Below are 23023 nucleotides of genomic sequence, written 5' to 3'. Positions count from 1 at the left end.
ACTACGTACAATGGCAGAACATCCACATGCACACGTTGACTTTACCGTGAAGCTGTGTGCTGTTAACTGACCAAACTCACACAAAATCACAGCTCATCAGGAAAGGAAAAAGCATCAGCCAGAAACATGGTCTAATCTTTATATATACATAATTAATCACCAGTTACAATACACAAGTTTATATACTACAGAAACACAGATAATACAGATACTCAACGTGTGTTTTACTGTTTAGATTTTTTTTTCTTTTCTAAAATTTTCTCTACTTAACCTGCATGTTGAAGAGCCAATCATGGGGTTTGTCTTCAAGCCTGGAGGACAAGAGCGAGAGGGTCATTGTCAACCCTCTGAACTTATCCCCACTCACAGCACATTATCCACTGGTCTACATTTGAACAGTGCATAGGTCCAAAACGTCCTAACACCTTACTGCTGAGGAATGCCAATACAACTTAAATGTTCTGCCTCTTTTATCGCAGCTCCTTTTTAAAGAAGAAAGCTTCACATTCATGTTTTCATATACAAAGAGATCATTTTGAGCTGAAAAGCTAGCTGACTGCAGACATAGTGACACCTGATCAACAGACCTATTTATGTTTTTAGGGAAGGGAGAAATGAATGAGAAACTGACTTCAGGAGCTCTGTATTAATGCTCTTTCAGGTATGGCTGACAGAACTGCATTTTATTGCATCCTTCAGCAGAAGACAAACCCACAGATAGCCTTTTAATACAACGTCATTATTGCTTACAGATAAAAAGAAAAAGCTTTGTGTGTACATAGACACAGTGCAGATTCGTGGATGGCGCAATAGTTGGACAGTGATAATGGGAGAGCAGAGCCAAGCGTCTGCTTGCTGTCATCATGAGAAGAGACAGACATCCAACTCAGAGGAAATTTTCAGTGCGAGCAGAGCGTGAGCGAGGGGGTGTCTCAAGCTGAGGTGGAGGATTTACCACAAAGTATGATGGTAAACACTTTTATTGCTCATCCAGTGACAATTTCTGTGAATATTCAATATGATGTGTAACACTCTAGAATTCATTCTCAGGCTTAAAGTAAAGGCTTTGGTGAACTCAATTAACTGATCTATGTCACCGGCCGTCACTGTGGTTCATGTCGCCATACAGAGAGCAGCTGAGGACCTGCTGTGAAACTACTACATAAATCAACACAGTGGAAAACTAATACTGCACTTCACGGCTGCTCTGAGGAGTGGCCAAGAACAGGACTGCTATTAGCTCATCCCATTGTGTCAGCAAAAAAAGATCTGGAAACTATTACAAATCATCTAATTTTATGAGAAACCCTGGAGATGTAATCCATGTCAGTCTGAAATACTGACATGAAGAATGTTGACAACTGTTCAATATTTATGCCATGCAGAGCACGAGCCCCTCAGACATTGGTGCACCCTATTTCCCCTCTAGTGCGACCATGATGGTCACATCTTTGGTTTTGAGTGACATTTCTGGACAACTACTAGATGCTGCAGGCAGATTTTGAATAATTTCACCAAAGGTCTGCTCTGGTCTCTAGGGTCTCACATTTTTTTCCAAGAACAGACTCCTTCATTCAGAGAATGTTTAAGAACACCTGTGTGTATCACAAGCGCCTCAAACATACTCACATGCACAAGAGCAGGGATTTTTCCTGAGTCACATCTCACCAGACTCTGCCATTATGTGTTCTCCAAGCACTCAGAATGACCTAACCTGCCAGGAAAGCATCACTGACTTTGAGCTATGCTCATTTAGTGAACATAGAGATGGGCAACAAATCAGCGTTTACTCCCACTGAACAAACGAGAAGCCAAAATATCTCAGAAATGGGTGCCACCATGTTGTGTAATTTGCCTAAAGTCTTCACAGTTACCAGGGGCAGAGGAAATGATGTATTGAGGTCCTGCCTCCTGCTCAGCCACAATATAAAGGCATTCGGCACCAGCGGCTGCAATTTGTCTGTCTTGGACTGTCAGGGATGCTCACAGTAACCCCATCATTTTCTGTAATTACGTACAACCAGACTGTTGTCCAGCTGTATGTCTGCTTTGCCCTTATACTGTAGATTGTTTGGCATTTAGAGCTGGCAATTGGCAGACATCAGTACTACACTTCTGATAACTACTGTCAAGACCCTTATTACAAATAACCCCAAATATGTAACATGGTAGCGCCCATTTCCAAAATATACTTGCAAATACCTCTGAGGAGATCTTATATGCCCATCTTTTCGTAAAAGGTACAAAAATTGTATTTCCCGATCTCTGTTATCGAGTACGATGTTATCAGCTAATTAAAAGGTTGGTCAAAGCTACAATAGTTAATGTTGGTGCTAAGCTCTGCATTGAGGCTTAAAATGTATTTTCAACATAGAAATAGTGGATCGAACTAAGTTTCACACGGCATTATAGTTTCTGTTGGACTTTGGTGTTGATGCAAAACTAATACTACATAATTGATCAAATGTTACCTATTTTGTTTAAAGAATTGTCATTAAAACAAGATGCTGACTCTTGATGGCAGCGCTGCTTCTTCAGAGTTTGGCACCAAGTGGGTATGATCAGTGGAAACATCTATTTCATGATCTAAAACAGTTGCAACACAGTGGCTCTAAATGAGGCCGAAACTCCACAGTAGCTCCATGTGTTCTTCATCTCTAATCTATGGTATAGTAGTCGCCTCCCACCTCCACAGCTGGAGTGAAAACCTACAAATTATTGGTAGAATTTAAGTGGAGAAATGGCTGACACTGAGAGCATTTTTGGATGAAAACTAATGCTGATTGTTAAATTATAATTTTAAGCTCATAATCAACATTTTTTTTTTTTTATCTTTCCCCAAATTGTTATTCATGTCAGGGTGAGAAAGCAAGGTGAAACAGCAGCTAAGCCATAATAGGACTACTATGACTCCACTTCAAGCCAGACTGGTTCAACATCTTTCAATAAAATCACATTCTCACTCCCACCTCCATCTGGTGCTGTGAGATTTAGACAGTTTACCAAATGACTGTTAAAAGTAAATACCTCTCCCAGCTGTTGGGCTTTGTGGAACATGGATTAAAGCCACTGATTTACAAGACAGAATTATCTTATGTATACTTCTCCAGCACTCGCTCAACTTACAATTAGTCCTCAGAATATACATAAGCATCCATGCCTAAATGATTATTTCATATGACCGTGATTTCCTTTGTTAACTGTTTTCAGGTTTCAAGAGATAAACGCTGTGGCAATAATTCCAAAAAGGGATCCAGTGGCTTAAGTTTAAGTTGAGCATCTCAACAGTACATTCCTTATAGCTAGACACCCCCAAGAAACAACTCTCAACATGAAAAAATGTCAAAAGAAAAGGAAAAGACACCACCTCATGTTGACCTACTTAACCACATTCTGGGACATGAGGTACATTCTGTTCCACTGATGCTCTTCGATGGTATATCCATGTGGCTGCAGGATAGTAAGAGTGAAAGGAGAGGTGATGGTGGGAACCTGGCTATGAACAATGTTTCAAATGTTTCGGGCCAGGGGAAATGGTTTATAGACATATGGAAATTCATCAAGCAAAATGGAGTTACCAGTAAAATACCACAGAAAAAAATGTGTGTGTCCAAATGATCATTTTGTAAAAAGAAAGAAAGAAAAAAAAGCTTAACAGCTGCCTAATGAATTTTCAGAACCCCAAAACACAAGACAAAATCGCAAGGAATGTATTAAACTGTGTTTGTTTGTGGCAGATGTTAGCAGGTAAGGCTAAATGGGTTATTACAAAGTGACACTACATGTTTTTGTTTGGTTAAATGTGAAAATTAGAAATGTCCCTCTAGTCAGGAATTTCACATCTGGCTCCTTGATCCCATAAATTAGTTTCAATATGGTGGGGAAAACCTTGTCTCACAGAAATTAATAAAAAATTACCACAAACTACATTTCATCTTAATATCATACTATGTTAGCACCATGGAGGGCAACAAGCTTCTCTGTCACCATCTTGGTTACCTATATGACAAGTGATTGTCAGACTACCCAAACCATGATATCTTTCTTAGTGTCTTAACCAAGTCAAACAACAACCAAATTTAGTAACAAGTTTAGTAACAAGAAATCGTGATGAAGCAGTGGGATAATGGCTCCACACAGGGAAATCGAATCTCCTTCACCTTGTAGAAAGTTTTCCAAATGTGCTAATCCTTTCTGACTTCCAGAGCAGAATTTTGTTGGCCTTTATACTTCTAACCAAGGAACTCTTGTGACATTATCATTTAAAAATATTATGTGAGTTTCACGCATTTCTGCAAGACTGGGCTGAAAAAATAGTTTTCTCATTAAAGCTTATAATTATTTCCCCGAATATTATGAATAATTTCCAGTGCCCTTTTATGTATGATTACGAAAGGGTTCATACACCTAACTAAAAACTATTATAATTAGTTTTTCCACCAAGTGCATCTGTCTTCTTTCTAAAGGTGTGTAGGGCAAGACATTTCAACATGTTTAACTTGTCCATGGCATGTTTCTTCGTGAGTTTAAATCTTGGTTATGTCAAAAATAGAAGAAATATCTAATTTGTAAATTTTCCTTTCAACCGTACGTTTTCTTGAGGATAATTCACTTTACCGTGAGTACAAAAGCATTTCTCCTTAACAAAATGTTCTTGACCGGAAAAAAAGTTAGCTTTAGCATTAGCTAACTAGCTTTTTGGTTTGAGCATTTCTTAGCATACAACTTGTATTGCTCAAGGTCTTACTTAAGATATCTTACAATGCTTCTTGGTTCATCATCAAATTCACACTGAATTTTCATCAAATTAAGGAAACTGACACTAATGTAAAAATATGCCGACTATAACCACTATTCCAGCCAAAATCTGTAGATATTTGCAGGCTAGATATAGGTTGCTGCTTTTGTGTGACTATTTATGGGTGATTGAGTCGTCATTATGCTATCTAAATCTGTCAATATTATCAAAAGAAACTGCATATGTTTATAAATCTCATTTAAGGGGTTGACAGTAACAATAACATTTTCATTGCAAATTTGCAGTACAGTCTGTTTATGGACATTGCGCTTGGTTGGATATGAAGGTTACATGTTTAATGTGGCAGAAGTCTCTCCACAGTTTAGTCTCAACAAGGCCTTAAGTGCTTTGCCTGTAAATCACATTTTTCAATAATCCAATAGCAGCATAGAAAATAACAAGATTATTATTTGATAGTTAAAGAGTTATTTATCAATGAATACGCCTTAAGATTAATTCTATAGAATATATATCAAGGCTTTGATATGTTTATGTTTTAGCCAGGCAAATGCAATCCTGTAAATTCTATTCTGTCAATTCTATGACCTGATAACAGAACTGCAGAGCACCACGTGAGATAGCAGAGTGGTGGCACTTCAGTAAAGAATCTGGAACAAACCAAAGACTCATTCAACTATATAGGCTCCAGTGGGGCCATGGGAGCCAGCCTCGATGACACACAGTATCTTGCATTTGCTGATGATTGGGATATTTTGCGGACTGTTTGTAGTGGGCCTGTTAACACGCCAACTATATTTACACATAAATCACTCTCTTAATGTGAGATATTGAGGCATAAAATGTGCAGAACTTTCTTTATGCTGTTGTACAATTTGGAAAACGTGCTTTTCATGGCATGTTTGACACCACTGCTCTGTTTGTAGACTACCTTAAATAAGAAACTTACTGCAAATCCAGCAACTGATGAGCTTAATATATCAGTTGGACAAGCACTTATCTCTAAGTCACAAAATGATTGGTTTGAACCTTGGTGTCAGCCTCCTGTGACAATAAACTCATGTTTTTATGTGAAATCAAACTACAAAATGAATTTAGTGCCCTTGTTTGCAGTTTGAGTTGGTCTCATTGAATAGTACACACTGGACCTTTAACTTGGATCTAAATTCTTTAATCTGTACAAAAACAGATTCCATTTTGGGAATTGTTTTGACACTGCAAAAATCAAGCTAGCACTTCCACCTGCATACAATGATGGAGACTTATGTTCCTATCCAACTTCTTTTTTTTTTTAACTAGCTAGGAATAACAGGTAGCTTCACAAGCTGGAGAAACATTGTAAATAGAATTTACTTCAGCAACAAAAATCCACTAAACAATGCAGGGCAAGTTGCTTTTCTTTCTCAGCTTTTCTGTACAGCAAAGATAGCCGTTACCCCTTTCTTCAGGCTTTATGCTAAACTGCTGTAGCACGACTTATGCTAACTGAAAAGGCAGACATTCTAAGACTTGCTTTTGCCTGTTATAATGAAGAAACTGCAAAAACCAAGTACAAGAAATAACCTTTCACAAGTGAGGCTTGTCACAGTTGTGTCAAATTAGAGATATAATTGAAAGTGATCCTGATCTTAAGCTAACTCACAGTGAATCAGCATTAAGTTAACTTTAAAGACAAATATCACATCATGAAAGAAATGCTGTACATTTGCGAATCCAATTATGTAACTCTTCCACTGCAAATTTCGTGCAAATGTGCAATGTGCAAAAAATTAATGTGTGACCTCAACTGTAAAAGACCAAAAATATTTTTCTAGAAATTTAATTCAAATCATCATCACACTTACGAGTAAAATGTATCAATATCCAAACTACTGTATATTATATTGATATCAGTAATTATAACAGGGTGGGTCAATTTTAAATATTTAGTTGGAGAAATATTAGTTCCAATCCACAAACTTTTTTAACTAAATAAAATTTCCCGTATCTTTGATTAAAAAAATCTATCAATAGAAAAGTACCATAAAGCTGGAAAATTTTGTTGGAGGATTATTTTTGTGGCCTGATGTCACATGATGATAACCATAAATGACAACCATTCATTAGGAGGCACAGCTTCACACTGACATGACATAACAGCCAGTGTAGTATCTGTCTGTATGTCGTGAATTAACTAAGTTATTCAGCTGCAGGACATAGGTTCATATTTATCAGAAAAATAAGATATTATGTAAAATATGAATTTTCAGATTTCAACTTTAATCTGGCAGTCATGAAATGGCCCCACTGAAAGTCTGTCTTTTATTTAATGTTGACATTAATATTTAATTCTTGTAATTAGTAATTCCGAGTGAAGCAGGCCTTTGTAATACAATGTAAGGCACATGTTCTGTAGTTTTCAAAGATTCTTAACCAAATGAATTTGTGTTTTTATCAAGCCTGCTGGGAAAATATCTCCCTTGAGTTGGTTTTCTATAAAAGTAAACACTATGTGGACCAAAAGCAACTACAACAGGAGTTTACCCCCCTCTGGAATACTGGACTATATGAAGCATGTATTCAGGTAAGTGAATTCTAATCTTTTATAATCCAACGCTAAGTGCTTTTATCTGTAGACAAATTGTGGCTGGATAACTGCTGGGTCATTGACTGCATGGGAGGGGGCAGGACAACATGTGCCTGCAGTGCCACAAAACAAGAGCAACATTTGTTCCAGTCTCGTCTATGAACGTTATTTATCTGCCACCAAGGGAGGCAGGATAGGCCATTAGAGCCTGATGTAATGCTCAGTCTCTCGACATTCTCAACGTCTGTCCAAAGATATCATGAGTCACTTCACCCCGTGTTTATACTTGGTTGATATGAAATAGGAAGAGGAAGAAATGATAATGTTGAGTGATCCCACAGTCTTTCTCTTTGCTGGTATGGACAAAAGGGCTGTCATTCCTCTTAGATGCAGAAATATGTATTGATGGGCTATTTAAGTGACATACAAAATTTTTTGTGTATTTCTGGTGTAAGGTATATTATAGTGAAAATGAAGGGAAATATTGATTATACAGTACAGCTATAATGACATTTTAAACATGAATGTATTTTCCCCTTTTAGGGAGCAGTTTAGGGAAGGCTCATTGATGACAAAGTGTTCATCATGGCCAATATTTTCAGCTAACATCTTTACAGACATACGTTGTAAGGGATAATATACTCTATCATCTGATAAGTAACAATAAATTACAGTACAGAATGCCAAACAAAATGCCAAAATATCCATTTCCAACATTGCAATTACTGTTGTGGCTGAAAGGGAGAACATCCCTGCAGTGCAACAAGCATGTAGGTGTCTGTCTGTCCAAATTAACAAAAAACTTCTGTCTAAAGAGTGTGCAGCAACCAGGCACATAAATGAAACGTTAAACGCCTCTTTAGACTGAGTGCATTTTTTTTAATCACTTGAGACTTTATTTACCGATACATAATTAATATCCTACTAGCTAATAACATGTCCAGGCGAATGATTTTAAAATAAACCTGGAACTTCAGTTTTTTTCCTTTATCCCGGTGTGACACATCCTAAAATCATCTAAAGTCTTCTTTGTGGTATTTTCACACACTGAATGCTACATTACCTCTTCTAAGAATTATTTCACATTCTGTCTGAATACATCCTATTGTCCAACATTTCCAGTTCTGGCTTCAAATTGACCGACCAGTGTTTACAATAGAGAAGATGCAGATGGGATTTACCTACAGCATTAATGAGCAGGGCTTGTGTTTAGTGGGCCAGCTTACATTTGGAAACATTTCAACTTAGGACAGAGAGTATCAGTCCTCTGACAGAGATTCAATAATCACATAACAACTGCAGGAGCCACAACTACCTACTATCAAAGAAAGACGTGTTGTTGAAGGCAAAGGTGGGTGGACTGGGGGGCAGGGGGAGGAGTGAAGTAATGACAGAGATGGTTTGGTTTGGATTGCCCCTTCAGATGGTGGCATCATGGGGCAGGTGAGGCACTGCCACTCCAGGCCTCCAATCGGAGTAGGGCTGCATGTGGCCTGGTGGTATCATGCCCAGCAGCTCCCTGGATCTGCTTGGCCACCTCCGGCCCCATCGGCGACTACCATAACCAGGCCTGTGGCTTCGCCTCACAGCTTGGCCTAACAGCATGGCTGTCTGGGGCCATAGTGGGTCCGTGAAGCTAGAGATGCCAGGCTCCTGAAAAGGGATACAGGGCCTGCGTCTCAGTGGGCGTTCCTCTCGGTAGATACGGGAAGCAGTAAAGAGGTCGGGGCTAAAGTTGAAGCAGGGTTTTCTTGAGCCTCGGGTCAGGGAGATGCGGCCCTCCAGCGATGGCCCCAGCAAGCTGAGGCTAGTTCTGTCCGTAAACGAGTCCGTTCGATCTTCGTAGCCGAGGTCAGCAGGAGCCGAGCACTGCTGCAGGGGCCAGCCTCCCCGGCCCTTCCCCCCCATGTCCGCAGTGCTGCCACCCTCACCACCATCCCGTTCTACCCTGACTGCTTCATCTTCCTCCCCCTCCTCCTCCTCTTCCTGCTCTTCTTCCTCCACCTCTGCAGCCTCCTCCTTCTCCACCTGTCCCTCCACCTCACCCTCCTCCTCGTCCTCAGTGCTGGTCGGTGGCGGAGAGCGTGGATCCCGCAAGAAGACCACTATGACAGTTATATTATCACTAGAGCCTGCGTCACGGGCCGAGGCCACTAGCTTGTGGGCCACCATGGTGGTGTCTCCACTGTTCTCCTGGAGATGGTCACTGACCACCCGCACCGCCTCATCTGGACTCACGGTGTCCCAGAAACCATCACAGGCCAGTATCAGGTAGTCTTCTGAGCCATCCAATGGGATGATACTATGGTCTGCATCCCCACAGATGTAGGGCTTGTGCTCCGAGTCACCTGTCAACAGAGGTAACAGGTTGACTGTGGACTTTGTGGATTCTAAAAATTTTGGCAAGTAACTGCCTTTACAAGCCTGAATATTAATACAATTAGTACTTTCTCTGGAAGACTCAAGCACACTAAAATCAGGTATGGTGAAAAATAGTGTTAGCAAAATACTAACAATAAATGAGAAAAATGGAAGCAATACAGTACTGCCGGAATACAACTTTTAAAAAAAAACAAATAAGAGAATAGTCTGGTAGGAAATGACTTCCTCAAGCAGACTGTTTCAGAACTTCTGAGCCCTCTGAGCTCCTTACATCCTCAGTGAGTGAGTGCTTGTAGATGATATTAAGCTTATCTAAAAATAAAAAAAAACTTGAGCAAGAAACGTGTCTAACATTCACAACATCTCGTGTATGTGTCATAAAAAAAACAATCTAATGGAACTAAAACCGTACCGATTGCTCTGGATACAGACAGGCTGCCATTGACTCTCCATGTGCCAAACCAGATCACACATCCTCCCAGAGCCTCGATCCTCTGCTTCTCATCCTGCAGATACACAATGATGGTCATCGCCTCATGCTGCTGTTCTCTGAAGCAAATGACTCATTACAGTGCTTTACCTACCTCTATTGTGCACTTAAAATGATGGTCCACTCAAAATGCTGTTTTTGGGTACATAACACTACCGTTTTGGACTGGAATTATAGAGTATACACTCAAAATGGCAGGTAACATGCCAGGACATTACCATGAGGGATAGTATGCGATGGTAATACTTGTGTGCAGACACATAATATTGAAAGTGAGAGAATGACATTTACATACAGCCTTTTTATAAGTTTGTATTAGCTTTTTGTATCAGGACATAATATGAAAAAAATCATCTGATCCTTACTAGGTCTTACAATTAGGGGAATACAACTTCAGATGAACAGCAACACATGATGTGCTCCACTGTGTCATCATTCATTTTACAAAAACTAAAAAAAGTCCACCTTTGCTGCTTCCATAGGAATTAGAAGAGTAAGTAGCAGCCTGGTGCCTCTCATCAAATACACTTGATTGATTCATCATCAGTATGTGTGAGCTCCTCTATAAAAGAAAGGAGGAACGACATCAGCAATTGTCTGAGAGAAGCGATTGTTTCTATCCTTCAATCTGGAAAGGGTTAGAAGGTCATTAGGTTTGTAAAGCTGCATCTGAACAAACCTCAAGACTTCTGGAACAATGTCGTTTGGACAGACCAGACCAAAGTGGAGACGTTTGGTCATGATGCAGAATCATACCTAAATTTTCCAAATGACTTCTCCATTTTGGAATAATTTTTGTTGATGACATGATATAACATGTAACATGCTGTTGTCACTCTTAATCTGCCAATTTATCATGTCATATCCCAATTGTTTCATTTATTCATTCATTCAGAAGAATAAAACATTAAAGTGTCAATTTGCTGTTAACTGAGCCAAAAGTTACGTGCCAAAATAGATTTTGGCTACAGCCAATAGTCTACTGGAGTTCTTCCCTGCTGCCTGGCAACAGTTCAGAGCTAAATAGTATTTTACTACATATCCCTCTAAAATATGGCACCACACATATCGTCCAGATTGAACCTAACCGTGACTGAAAAGAGTATTTATCTCACCTCTCTGTCTGGTTTGTGTGGTTTCATCAGCTCCACCACCTGCCCTCTCCGGACCAAAATGACCTGAGAGTCTCCCAGCCAAGCCACGTACAACGTCCGACCCCGCAGGAACGTCACCACGCCTGTTGTACCACAGCGCAGATTCTGACACACACATATATGTTACAGTGTTTAGCTCACAGCAGACAGCAACTGCTCTGTCTTTCAGATAAATGCTAACAAATGTTTTACTAAAGTTTACTTCTACAAAAGTTTTAAAAGTTGCCTTTGTTGAGATTCTGGAACTTCCTGTACTAATAGTTTTAATAGTGAAGGTCATAGCAGAGACAACAGTAAATAATGATGATGGGCTTCATTCTCTAGGACATGGTTACCTCTCGTGAGGCCTTTCTCACAAAGCGTTCATCTGTGAGCTTAAAGGCTTTGCAGAGTGCATCGCTGGGGTCCTGGCTAAAGGATTCCTGATGAACCATGTTGACGTGGAGGTGGTTTGCTGCGTATATGGCAGCATCTACACCACCGTGACCATCAAACACAGCAAAGAAAGCTTGTTCCTCCTGATCCTGAGAGACAAAACCAAAAAAAACTAAAAAAACTGAGTATAATTCTGGCTTAAATGCAATGAAATTCTGACTGTGGGAGAGTGAATAACAAAAAACACCATGCTCACCGCTAGTTTTAGCCACGTACAATAATGTCTGTCCAACATATATAAAAACAACTAGACATGAAGGTAGATATTCTGAGGAGAAGGCCCTTAAAGCAGCTCTTTTTGACAGACTCACAATGAGAGAGAGGGGGAGGTATGACAAGTGCTCATCCTGCATCAGTAAAGATTGACTGAGAGGGAACACAACCAGAGTTTAGCCTTGCTACAGTGCTGCTCATATCCTGCTCAATAAATATGAGCAGGAATTATAGGCCTTCTGCACACTTGCAGCCTATGTTGTAATGCTGGCTGCTCATTTTGCTGTCATACTGAAAGTTTGAAGTGTTTTTATTAGTATTATTTCCTTTGTTGTGGGTGTTGTCTAGAGAGTGCATGTCTTCTTTGTTAATTGTAATATTATTACTTGTGCACAGTATTTAGGCAGCATTATCTCTGAGAAAATTGGGGGAAGTTTGACCAACCTGAATGTTGAAGAGTGTGTTGAAGTCAGGGATGATGACATGCTTGTCCTCCATCTTGCGCCTCATGTTCTTGATGGCATGGATGGACGTTTCGTAGTATGGCATTGGACGACGGTGGAAGGGCAACTCCTTCAGCCAGAGGCAGCACACCTCAAACAGTCTATTAAACACCAGCCGGGTCAACTTCACAGACTCCATCTCTAACACACACACACAGAAGCACAGAATTAGCCAGTTAGTTTGCTTTTCATAGTGTACAGTACAAGATGAAAAAAGCTTATGTTGCTTATTGCCTTGGTTTTTGCCTCTTCTCCCATAAACACATCCACACACATAGACTAATGGTCTGCCTCTAATTGCTTGTTTATTTTGTACATAGTACGGCAGTTTACATAATAGTATTTACTGATGAAAGTACCACTGATTTTATCATTATGCCAATTTTGATCAATTTTATTGTACTAATTTAGAGGAGAAGTTGTTTGCGGTCATCGTGTATTGTTCACTGTGTTAACTGCTGGTTGTGAAGGTCAGTCTTGTTCTTGTATACTTATTAATATTTGCTAATAACTAAGCTAGTTCTGGCTGGATCCCCAACAGCACCTGAGTAATGTATCTTGTTTGCACCAGAATATATCACTTGTTGATCTGAAGGGTGGTTTTCTAATCTGTTCGGAGACATATAGGAGTCATATAAGTGATCTTGAAAGTGTTTGTAAAGCTTCTTCTAAGACTGTTTTAACACATTTCATGTAGTATCTTAATCTAAAAGGCTTTTCTGCTGTGTCAAAAATATAAATTTGAAAACTTTTAATTTAATCATTCGCTCAGTGGAAATTACATCCTTTGGGATAGTAAGACCTTAATAAGTATGGAAGAAACAGTCACTGGGAGATTTCTTGAGTTACACAAGTCAGTAGAACAGTAGCAAGCCTATAAGTGGCATCAGTGTTCTGTGTGATGACAAAAAAACACAGCGTGCCAGAACTTGTGCTTAACCTACTAATGTGAGTTGCAGGTATAATGTCTGTTCTATCTTTGCTTTGTTCTCTCACTGTCCACCTGCTTTCCAAACAGACACCAACCTAATCTGTGTCCTACTTCCTCCCTTCACTCTCATCCCTCCACCTGTTAAAAGTTTATGCACATCAAATCCAGCATCCCAGCTCTCAACTGTTCTCTGTTCACTGACTACTCTGCCCCTTCCTCTGTCTTGCTTCAAATAGAGAGGTTTCAGCACAGAAGAAAAATTAAATTACTGTAGAGTGCAGTGAAGCAACAGCAAACAGGATGCGACTGCCCATTACATAACGCAGTACTTTTAGACAGCACGAAGAGTGAGGTCCAAAGTAGTTTGAACTTCAGTGCATGTCTATTGTAATCAGAACATGTGGCACTATGTCTCTTCTGTACTCATGATTAACGCAAGCATAAGATCAATCAAAATATGGTTGGAGGCTAAAGTGTGGAGTAGTGGAAAAGAGTTTTAACTTTATAAAAATATTGAAAAAACAAGGATGGCTCTGAACCAGACAAAGATCAGTCTGAAGATGAAGCAAACTCAGTTAAATTATCTGACATGTAATAAAGAGGAAAACATTTTTACAGAAAAGGTGCTTTCTGCAGTAACGGTTCACAAATCAGCCAAAAGTACTGAAAGCAACTATACATTTATTTGTCTCTTATTACTCTGACTTCCTCCCCATGTTTCTGGCACTCAGCTCAAAGGCCATTAGTTCCTACTGATGTCTTATTCTTAAAAAGTCACACAAGGCTTCAATTTTCAAAAAGGATCAATCATATCTTAAAACAGCTGGTCACAATAGCTCTTTGCAGCTGAAACATAAAAGGTGCTTTTGCTCTGGACTATTTGAAGTGGTGGATAAACAGTTGGTGCATTGTGGACTGGTGGCAGCAACATGATGGTGTATGAGTCACTAACTTACAAATACATAACTGTAAATATAAAACAGGAAGCACTACACAGAGCTGCAACTACTAAACTATATGTTTTGTGTTATTTCATGGTCACACTATGTAAACCATTTGTTTGTTGAAGTATTTTCTGAGGTCTATCCATCCATCCATTATCTTCAGCTTATCCGAGGTCAAGGTTGCAGGAGCAAAATGTCTGGGAGTTAAACCCAGACATTCATCTCCTCAGCAACTCTCTCCAGCTCCCAGGCCAAAAGGGGCTGCTCTGAGGTATCCTGACTGCACATGCACGAAAAACCTCCAAAAAAAGGGACCAGAAAAGATCCTAATTAGATGCTTGAACCACCTCAACTGAGTCCTTTCATTGTGGAGGGGTAGTATCTCTACTTCAAGTTCCCTCTGGATGTGTGGGCTTCTCACTCCATTTCTATGGCTGAGCCACCCTTTGAAGGAAAGCCATTTCAGCCACTTGTATCTGCAACCTCATTCTTTCAGTCACTACCCAAGTCTCATAACCACAGGAACTAGGATAGATTTGTATATCAAAAACTTTTCAGCTCCCTCCTCATGACATCGGACTGGAGCAGCGCCCTCATTACTGCTGAAAAAAGCCCTCTCTCTCTCTGTCTAACTATCTCTCTTTTCAACTTGCTGTCGTGAATAAGCAATCTTTATCATTCAATTTTTATTGAATTGTCTTAGATACAGAACAACACATACCAACATACAAAACACACACCCCCCCCCCCCCCCCCCCCCCTCCAATCCCGCCCCCCCTTCATCCCACCACCAGCCCAATCACAATTACACACTCACTGTGTCCTTATCTCCAGTAAGAGTATAATTCAGGTCTGATATCAGGTTTGTCCATAATGAAATTGTGCCTTGTTGAGAATTGTTAATCCTTGCTGACGACAGTTCCAAATATGCGATATTCAAGAAACTCAGAAGCCAATGAGTTATGGAGATGTCATGAGGAGGCTTCCAACGTTGGGCTATAATCTTTTTGGCTGCTGTCAGGCCTGCCAGCCAAATTTTGTGAGATTTTTCTGTTAGAGATAGTTTGGATTCGTCATTCAAAAGATGTACAAAAGGGTCCATTGGCAGTTGTATTCCCACTCAGTCATTTAAAGTTCTTATAACCTTCCCCCAGAATTCCAAAATCCCAGGGCACTCCCATACAACATGAACAAATGAGCCCAAGGTTCCAGGGGTGCAGAACGTGCAATACAGATCATCTGTTAATCCCATTCGATGTCTGATTGCAGGTGTTACATATGCTCTATGACAACATTTCAAGTGTATGTATTGGTGGCTTGGGTTTTTGGACGCAGCAGTTACGTTGCTCCAAATTGTATCCCAGTCCAGATCCTGCTTTAATTCCCCTACATCTCTGTCCCATGCTCTCATTCCTGCCGAGGGTGAATATTTTGTAGAGTTTAATTGATCATATAAATATAATACTATCTGTCTAGGAGCATCCTGTAACCAACCTAGAAAGGGATAACTTTTTAGTTCTGCTCCCCACGGAACCCTGTTGGCCTTACATGCAGACCTCAGTCTAAAATAAAAGAAAAGAGAATGCTTATCAATTCCATATTGAGAGATCACTTCCTGAAAGTCAAGGATATTTCTTGGTCCATTGATGTCATTAAGAGTTCTAATGCCTTTCTCTTCCCAATCCTTATTAATGAATGGTTTCCCCCCAGACAGAACATGATTATTGTTCCATAATGGAGATGACTTACACCAAATACTTTTATGACATATAAATCTCTCCACTGCTCCAAACAAATGCAAAAGATAAGAAAATATGGGACCATAATGTAAGCCACACTTCTTAAAAGAAATGCCCATCAGGAGAAAATCTTTCAACCTTATGGGTGCAATTAATTCTTGCTCCATACTTTTCCAGGAAGAAACTTTTTCGTCATCCATCCAAAATTTAAGACTTCTCAGCACAAATGCCCAGTGATATAATTTAAAGTTGGGACATGCCCGTCCTCCATTGGGCTTACTGTGCTGGAGCACCGACCACTTTATACTAGGTCGTTTGTCCTTCCAAACATAACTTCTCAATAAGGAGTCTAAATTTTGCCAATAGCCTGATGGGGGTGGCAGTGGAACCATTGAGCTAATGAAGTTAATGCGGGGTAAGATATTTATTTTAATGGTCGCTACACGAGCCGGTATTGATGCTGGCAAATGTTTCCATCTACTAATGTCATCTTCTATATTTTTTAGAACAAGAGAGAAATTGGTTTTAGCGATAGTTGTTAAGGAAGTGCTGATTCTAATACCCAGGCAAAGTACTTCCTGTTTAACGCTTATCTGTGGGGGGATGGACACGTCCTTCTGGTCTATGTTAAGAAGCATTAATGCCGATTTTGATCAATTAACTTTATAACCAGAGAAGTACCCATAGTTCTCCAAAATTTCTAATACAACTGGGAGTGACCGTTGAACATACGACATATATATCAGAGTGTCATTGGCATAAAGCAAAGTTGAGTGTGATGTTGTACCTACTGTTATAGAGGAGATTCGAAGACAGCTCTTAATCAAATGTGTCAGCGGTTCAATGGATAAATTAAAATTAAGGGAGAAATGGGATCTCCCTGGCAAACCCCCCGTTTTATATTAAATAGTTCTAAAAAGCCTCCTCCTACACACACCTGGGCTGAGGGATTAGCATACAGGATCTTAACCATATTGATAAAGTTATCACCAAACTTGAATTTTTTATCCAAAGATATGGCCATTCCAAGCAGTTGAAGGCTTTTTCAGCATCGAGAAACAGCAAACTGCATTCAGGTGGGATCTTATTTGTTGTACTCAGTATGTGGAAGAGTCTGTGGATATTATCGGCTGCAAGTCGGCCCTTAATAAAGCCAATTTGGTCGGTGATAACTATTTTTGCCAATGATTGTCTCAAGATTGATAGAGTAGTGGTATGATAGAGGTATTATTGCCACCTTTCATGTGAGAGACCTGGGTTCAAATCCCCTGCATGAAAGGTACTACCTCCAGTAGGGGTCCTTATGCCTTCAACTGTAGTAGCTCATCCAATGTAATTGGAGCATCTAAATGTATGGTGTCTTCTTCAGATAGACTAGGGAGATCCAATCCAATGAAAAGCTTAGTAAGCTTAGTTGTCCTCTGATGGGACACAGCCACTCATGTATCTTTGAAATAGTCTCTAAATGTCTCATTTATTTCTTCTGTTGATGACACTATTCCCAAACGACTGTCAAGTCTGTAACACTATTCTTATTTATGGATATAAATTCAGTCAATTTTGCTTTCAATTGGGTGATAAATTATAAATTTTTTAATAGGGTACAATTGAATCTCCATCTAGAGGCTTTATTTTTAATGTTCCCATACTTAAACGATGAAATAATGGGGTTATGATCAGACAGGAGTCTGGGCAAAAATTGTACTAAGTGTACAGAGGGCAGCAATCCAGATGAAATCAGCATATAGTTGATGCAGGAAAAAGTTTTGTGTCTCGAGGAGAAAAATGTGTAGTCTGCTACAAAAGAGTGCTACAGAGACAGAGACAGGTACTACTGTCTTTTTCGCTTTGACGCACGTTAGCTTGAATGCTATCCAACCGATTGAACACTGTGTTGAACTTTTCAAAATGCTCCTCCAATTTCTCATTCAAAGACTTGAGGATAGTGCCGTTCTCCGCCAGGTGTTTCTCAATCGGACTTAAAGCTTGCTCAAGTGAGACTTTTAACATGGAGGGTACCGTTTCCTGCAGGGACTCCATCTCCAATGCAATTGTTCGCTTAATTAGCGTGACCATGTCTTCCGGAGACTCGCTAACGTTAGCTTGTCTTCTGCTCGACAACTCCTGCTTCTTGGTTGGCGCTGGCTCTTTCTTTGAGGTCATAACTTAAAACTAAACCTTTATATAACTTAATTTAAAGTATTTAGGTGTATGGGTCCCAGTAAACACAAATAAAAGGGTTATATTAACAGCGCTCAGTGCCATGCAGCCATCTTGCCTCGTGCCTCACGAGACCTCCTCTCGTGAATAAGCAATCTTGATACTTGAATTTCTCTACTTGAAGCAAAGACCCATCTCCAACCCACTCCACCTGAAATGGGTGGAGCACTCCTGCCATTTCCGACTGAGAACCATGGCCTTAGACATGGAGGGGCTAACTATCATCCTGGCCACTTCAGGGTTGCAAACCACACCAGTGTGAACTAAGGTCATGGTTTGAAGAATGACAATGCAACCCTGGCTCCCAAACCAGACACCCTCCTCTCCCTGACTACACTTGAAATACTGTCCATAAACGCCACAAACAGGATCAGAAACAAGGGGCATCCTTGGCAGAGTCCAACACGCATCACAAACAAGCCCGACTTTGTGCCAACATACAGACACAGCTCTTAATAAGCTTTCTCCAAGTCAACAAAACGCATGTAGGCTGGAATGCGACGTTGAACATCTGGTTCACTGTTCCACAACCTGGCAAAAGCCAGTCTGCTCCTCCTGGATCTGGGGTTGGACAGTCAGTCAGATATTCCAGTAGTAAACTTTACCAGGGAGACTGAGAAGCGTGATTCCCTAGACATGGAACAGACTCTCCGGTCCCCTTTCTTTCAAATTGGGACCACCAATCCACAGGCTCTGTTCATCCATGTGACACTGAAAAGATGTGTCAGACAGACAGCTCCACAATGTGTAGGGCCTTCAGCATCTCGGGGAGAATCCTCATCCAACCCCAGTGCCCTGCCAATAGAAAGCTTATTAACCATCTCGAAAACCTCTCCGAAGGTGATGAGTGAATCTTCCCTAGATTCCCCAGTGGAGGACATGGTGGCCAAATTGAGGAGATCCTCAAAGTGCCGCTTCCGCTGCTCGACAATATCCCCAGTTTGGGTCAGTAATTCCCCACCTAGACCAAACACAACCTGGTGCGGGACCTGCTTTCCCGTTGTGAGCTGTAGAATGGTTTGCCAGAACTTTCTCAAGGCCAACCTAAAGTCCTTCTCAATGGCCTTGCCGAATTCCTCCAGTGCCTGAATTTTTGCTTCTACAAGCACAGGTAACTGTGGAAAGTGTGAAATGTGAAAGTATGTAATCACATTGAGTACTGCTTCAAATGACTCTACAGTAGTCATTTGCATTAATCAGTTACAGCACAGGTCAACACCCATGGTAAATGGTAAATGGACTTGTACTTGTATAGCGCTTTTCTAGTCTAGCTGACCACTCAAAGCGCTTCACTACATGCCGCATTCACCCCACTCACACACATTCATACAGCACATCTTAGGATATAACTACGTGCTTTCTAAGCATTCACACACATTCATACCCCCAATGATACACTGGGGGAGCAACGTGGGGTTCAGTGTCTTGCCCAAGGACGCTTCGACATGTATCCTGGGGAAGCCAGAGTCGAACCACCGACCTTGGGCGACTGCTCTTCCTCCTGAGCTACAGCCGCCATGGGAATACAACATCCAGGCGCACGTCTCATTTTCAGTTAGGGTGCACACAACTCACTTTTCTCTGTCCAGAAACACACGCTAACTAACTGTAAAGGCTCAGGTGGAGGCTCTGAAACTGACAGCAACAACTCACACACACATATGCACACAAAAAAATTCCTCAATTTTACCTGTCTGAAACTCAGTCACGGTCCTAGTGTTTTGGCTGATGTCCACAGTCTAACAAAAAAACAGACTTGTCTAAATATCCCAGAAAGTTGAGATTTTCAGAAACTGTTGTCCAACAAATCCAGCACCGAGGGTAAACTCACTGCTATGACATAATAGGAAAGGATTTGACTGCTTTATTTTAGCAGCTGTACATTCCTAAAAAAATGGTATGATATTACCAAGATTTATCCATCAATAATACCAAGCTATTGTCTGGTAGTCACTTAAGTTCTTACCTAGTATTACCTTTCTTTTATTAAACCATTACATATTTTAGGACTTAGGTGTAAAATACAGTGCCTCCAAATCTAACTACTAATAGCAGTAGCTTTTTGTAGATGCTAATTGTTACATATAATATTAGTGTATTCTTGCTGTTTTTCCTTATTTTTAGCCTGTAGACAACTACTTCCCTGAGAGTAATTCTGTTGGGCCTTGATGTAGCATTGCATTCTGCATCCAGCTGTGAGTGAGTCTTTGAGTCTACTTCCTGCCCTCTAGTGGTCAAATCTCTCTTAATACACTTTGCGGGGGAGAACTGGGACAAAGCCCTGGTGGTTTTATGCCTCTGTGTGTGCGCATGTCTTTGTACATGTGTGTGTGTGGGATGAAGTGAGAGGGAGACCTAATTTGCGTGTGAGAGAGCAGTCTCATGGGCTCCCCAGGGACTCACGTGGTAATGGGTCAGCTCCAACTTCTGATGCCTTGATGAGGTGGTGGATGGTGAGGTCAGTATGAAGGATGCTGTTTGCTGTGGCTCTGGCCAGGGCAGCAGCCAGCGAGCAGGGACAGTTGCTGTGGTGAGGAGAGACGACACAGTTATGAATGGGCCAGATACAGAAATCATCTTACAGTAATCCTCTCTGGGGGCCAACAGGGTTGTCTTGTATTTATCTAGTTTACATGATAAGAAAATATGTCCAGGGATAGATATGCATTAGGTCCACTGTATCAACATGTTACATGGATTAAACAGCATGTGGATATTCATAGCTTATTTTATCTCATTATAGGTCCAGGTATCAGCACATTCAGTACATAAACCGCATGCTATATTCTGAACAGCATGGTGGAGAAAGCTGGTGTAAGTATTTACCTTGAGGAGTGTTATATGATATAACAGTGTTCTGTTCAGTGAAGCAGTGCATCACAACATCTGGCCAGATGTATGTGTGCTAGAGAGGTCTGCCTCTTTTTAAAGGTAATAAGAGTCAGTGAGGAGGAGGAGAAGGAGAGGGAGGAAGAGGGGGTCATTTCAAGGACTGCCTGAAGGCTCGCTGTATGTGAGTCACAGCCATTACGAGGCCACCTCCAGATGCAGGTAACCAATGGTAACCGAACGTCTGGGTGCTCTCCATCACACTCACAATTAAGTTGAAAATAAACCTGAACTGAGCTTAACAACCTCTTAATTAGGGAGCGAGAGCCTCAGCTTGCTTCAGCGCTGTGGAACAGTAATTATAACAACCATTAGATTATTTATTTATGATGTCTATCCAGAACAAATATGATAATCTGATAATCTGCAGCAGTCATACATCTAATCCTGTCTTCTTGGCGTAAGTAGAAAAGAGCAAACTTCAGGCTCAAGATCACAGAGGGCATCTGTGCCAAATTCATCATAATCCATTCAACAGACTGTGCAACATTTCAGTCTGGGCCTACACGAACTGACTGCCTGATATTGCTGACCACTTGCACAAACAACTAGAGTCATCAAAAATGTTTCAAATAAATGTCTCATGCCTCTTAAAACCAGGCTAATCCATTCAAAATGCTCAAAAGGTAAAAAAAAAAAAATGTAGTTGAAATATTTGCCCACATTCACCCTTGATAATTTTACTCATTTGAATTCCATGTATTCTTAACCATACTGGCTCAAATTAATTTAGAATCTAACAGCCGACGAGCTGAATTCCCAACGGCTGCACTGCATTTAATTCCACCATAATAAATGAGCTGGGGTTGGCTGTGCAATTAAATACTCTATATTCAGTGTGAAAGGGCCTCTGTGGCTCATGAATCAAATGACATGGGTTTAATCAATGAAAAGTCAGATAGCAGCCTGCCTCAACATCTTTAAAAGATTCTGGGCTGCATGCTTTTGTCAACAGAGACAGCTACAACAGAGACGTTTTCATGTCTAATCTAAAGGCTGGTTTACTAATGTCGACGGACATGAAGGCTTTTAAAGAATATGAGAGATGTTAAACACGTTTGTCTTGAAGTGATAAAAGCTAAGGAGTAACATTAGTAAAGAAGGAAGTCAAGTGTTTTTGTTACACAGCAACTAATTCACATATGCAGGAAGTCAGGGTGGAGCATCAAAACTTCTATGTCGAGGACTTGTTTCCTGGTAATGACCAACAGGAAGCATCACAGCCCAGCCAGGCAGCACCAGAAAACATGTAATATGCACATTTGTTCACATGTGCAAAAGGTGCACATGGTTGTAATTGAGATGGTGTTATATCCTTAGGCTGTAGTTTTCTATGGGGCAGTGCTCACATCTCATGAAACAAAACTTGACTTATAAAAAAAGGAACCCCTTTCATAAATGTCTGTGATTTCTTCCACCATCACCTCCTTCCTGTTTCTAAGTGTCAGTAACCAAATGAGCACTAGTGTCATGTGGAAAGTGGACATCAAAACGCATGTTGACTTTCTGAAGAATTGAAACTGAGGATGAGTCTGTATAGATAACAGAATAAGGAGAACAGTTTTTGTTACATTTTTCAACCTTTACAGTGAAACGGCAACATTTCAAGCTTTGAACCGTTGTAGCTGTTTCTTGTCTTGGCATAAGATCAGGCTTTCTAACCACGCTAATTAACCAAAATTGGGTTTTTTCCTCACACAAACAACCCAAGTCATGTGTTTAAGAGTGTTGTGTTTTTCAGTCGACAGTCTTCAGACATCAAAATGCATGCTCTCAAGCACAGAAAAAAGTTTTTCCCATA

At 40.5% G+C, this 23023-nt stretch overlaps 1 protein-coding gene across 2 annotated transcripts in view; it reads right to left on the bottom strand.

The window, feature by feature from the left end:
* Positions 1–127: 127 nt before the first annotated feature.
* The window catches only part of ppm1e (protein phosphatase, Mg2+/Mn2+ dependent, 1E), a 52649-nt gene continuing 29753 nt past the window's right edge, over positions 128–23023 (bottom strand). For both annotated transcript variants that reach the window (XM_072374760.1, XM_072374761.1), the window contains exons 3-8: positions 20737–20858; positions 12441–12640; positions 11684–11872; positions 11310–11453; positions 10117–10210; positions 128–9670 (exon numbers count right to left, since the gene is read on the bottom strand). In XM_072374760.1, the coding sequence (XP_072230861.1) occupies positions 8742–9670; positions 10117–10210; positions 11310–11453; positions 11684–11872; positions 12441–12640; positions 20737–20858 (1678 nt within the window). In that variant the 3' untranslated portion in view covers positions 128–8741. The remainder of the gene's footprint in view (positions 9671–10116; positions 10211–11309; positions 11454–11683; positions 11873–12440; positions 12641–20736; positions 20859–23023) is intronic.

The sequence above is a fragment of the Leuresthes tenuis genome, unplaced genomic scaffold, assembly GCF_036924035.1.
Source record: "Leuresthes tenuis unplaced genomic scaffold, fLeuTen1.0.hap1 SCAF_21, whole genome shotgun sequence".
Lineage (NCBI taxonomy): Eukaryota > Metazoa > Chordata > Actinopteri > Atheriniformes > Atherinopsidae > Leuresthes > Leuresthes tenuis.
The sequence above is the reverse complement of the archived record's forward strand: the minus strand, read 5'-3'. Positions and strand labels throughout refer to the sequence as shown.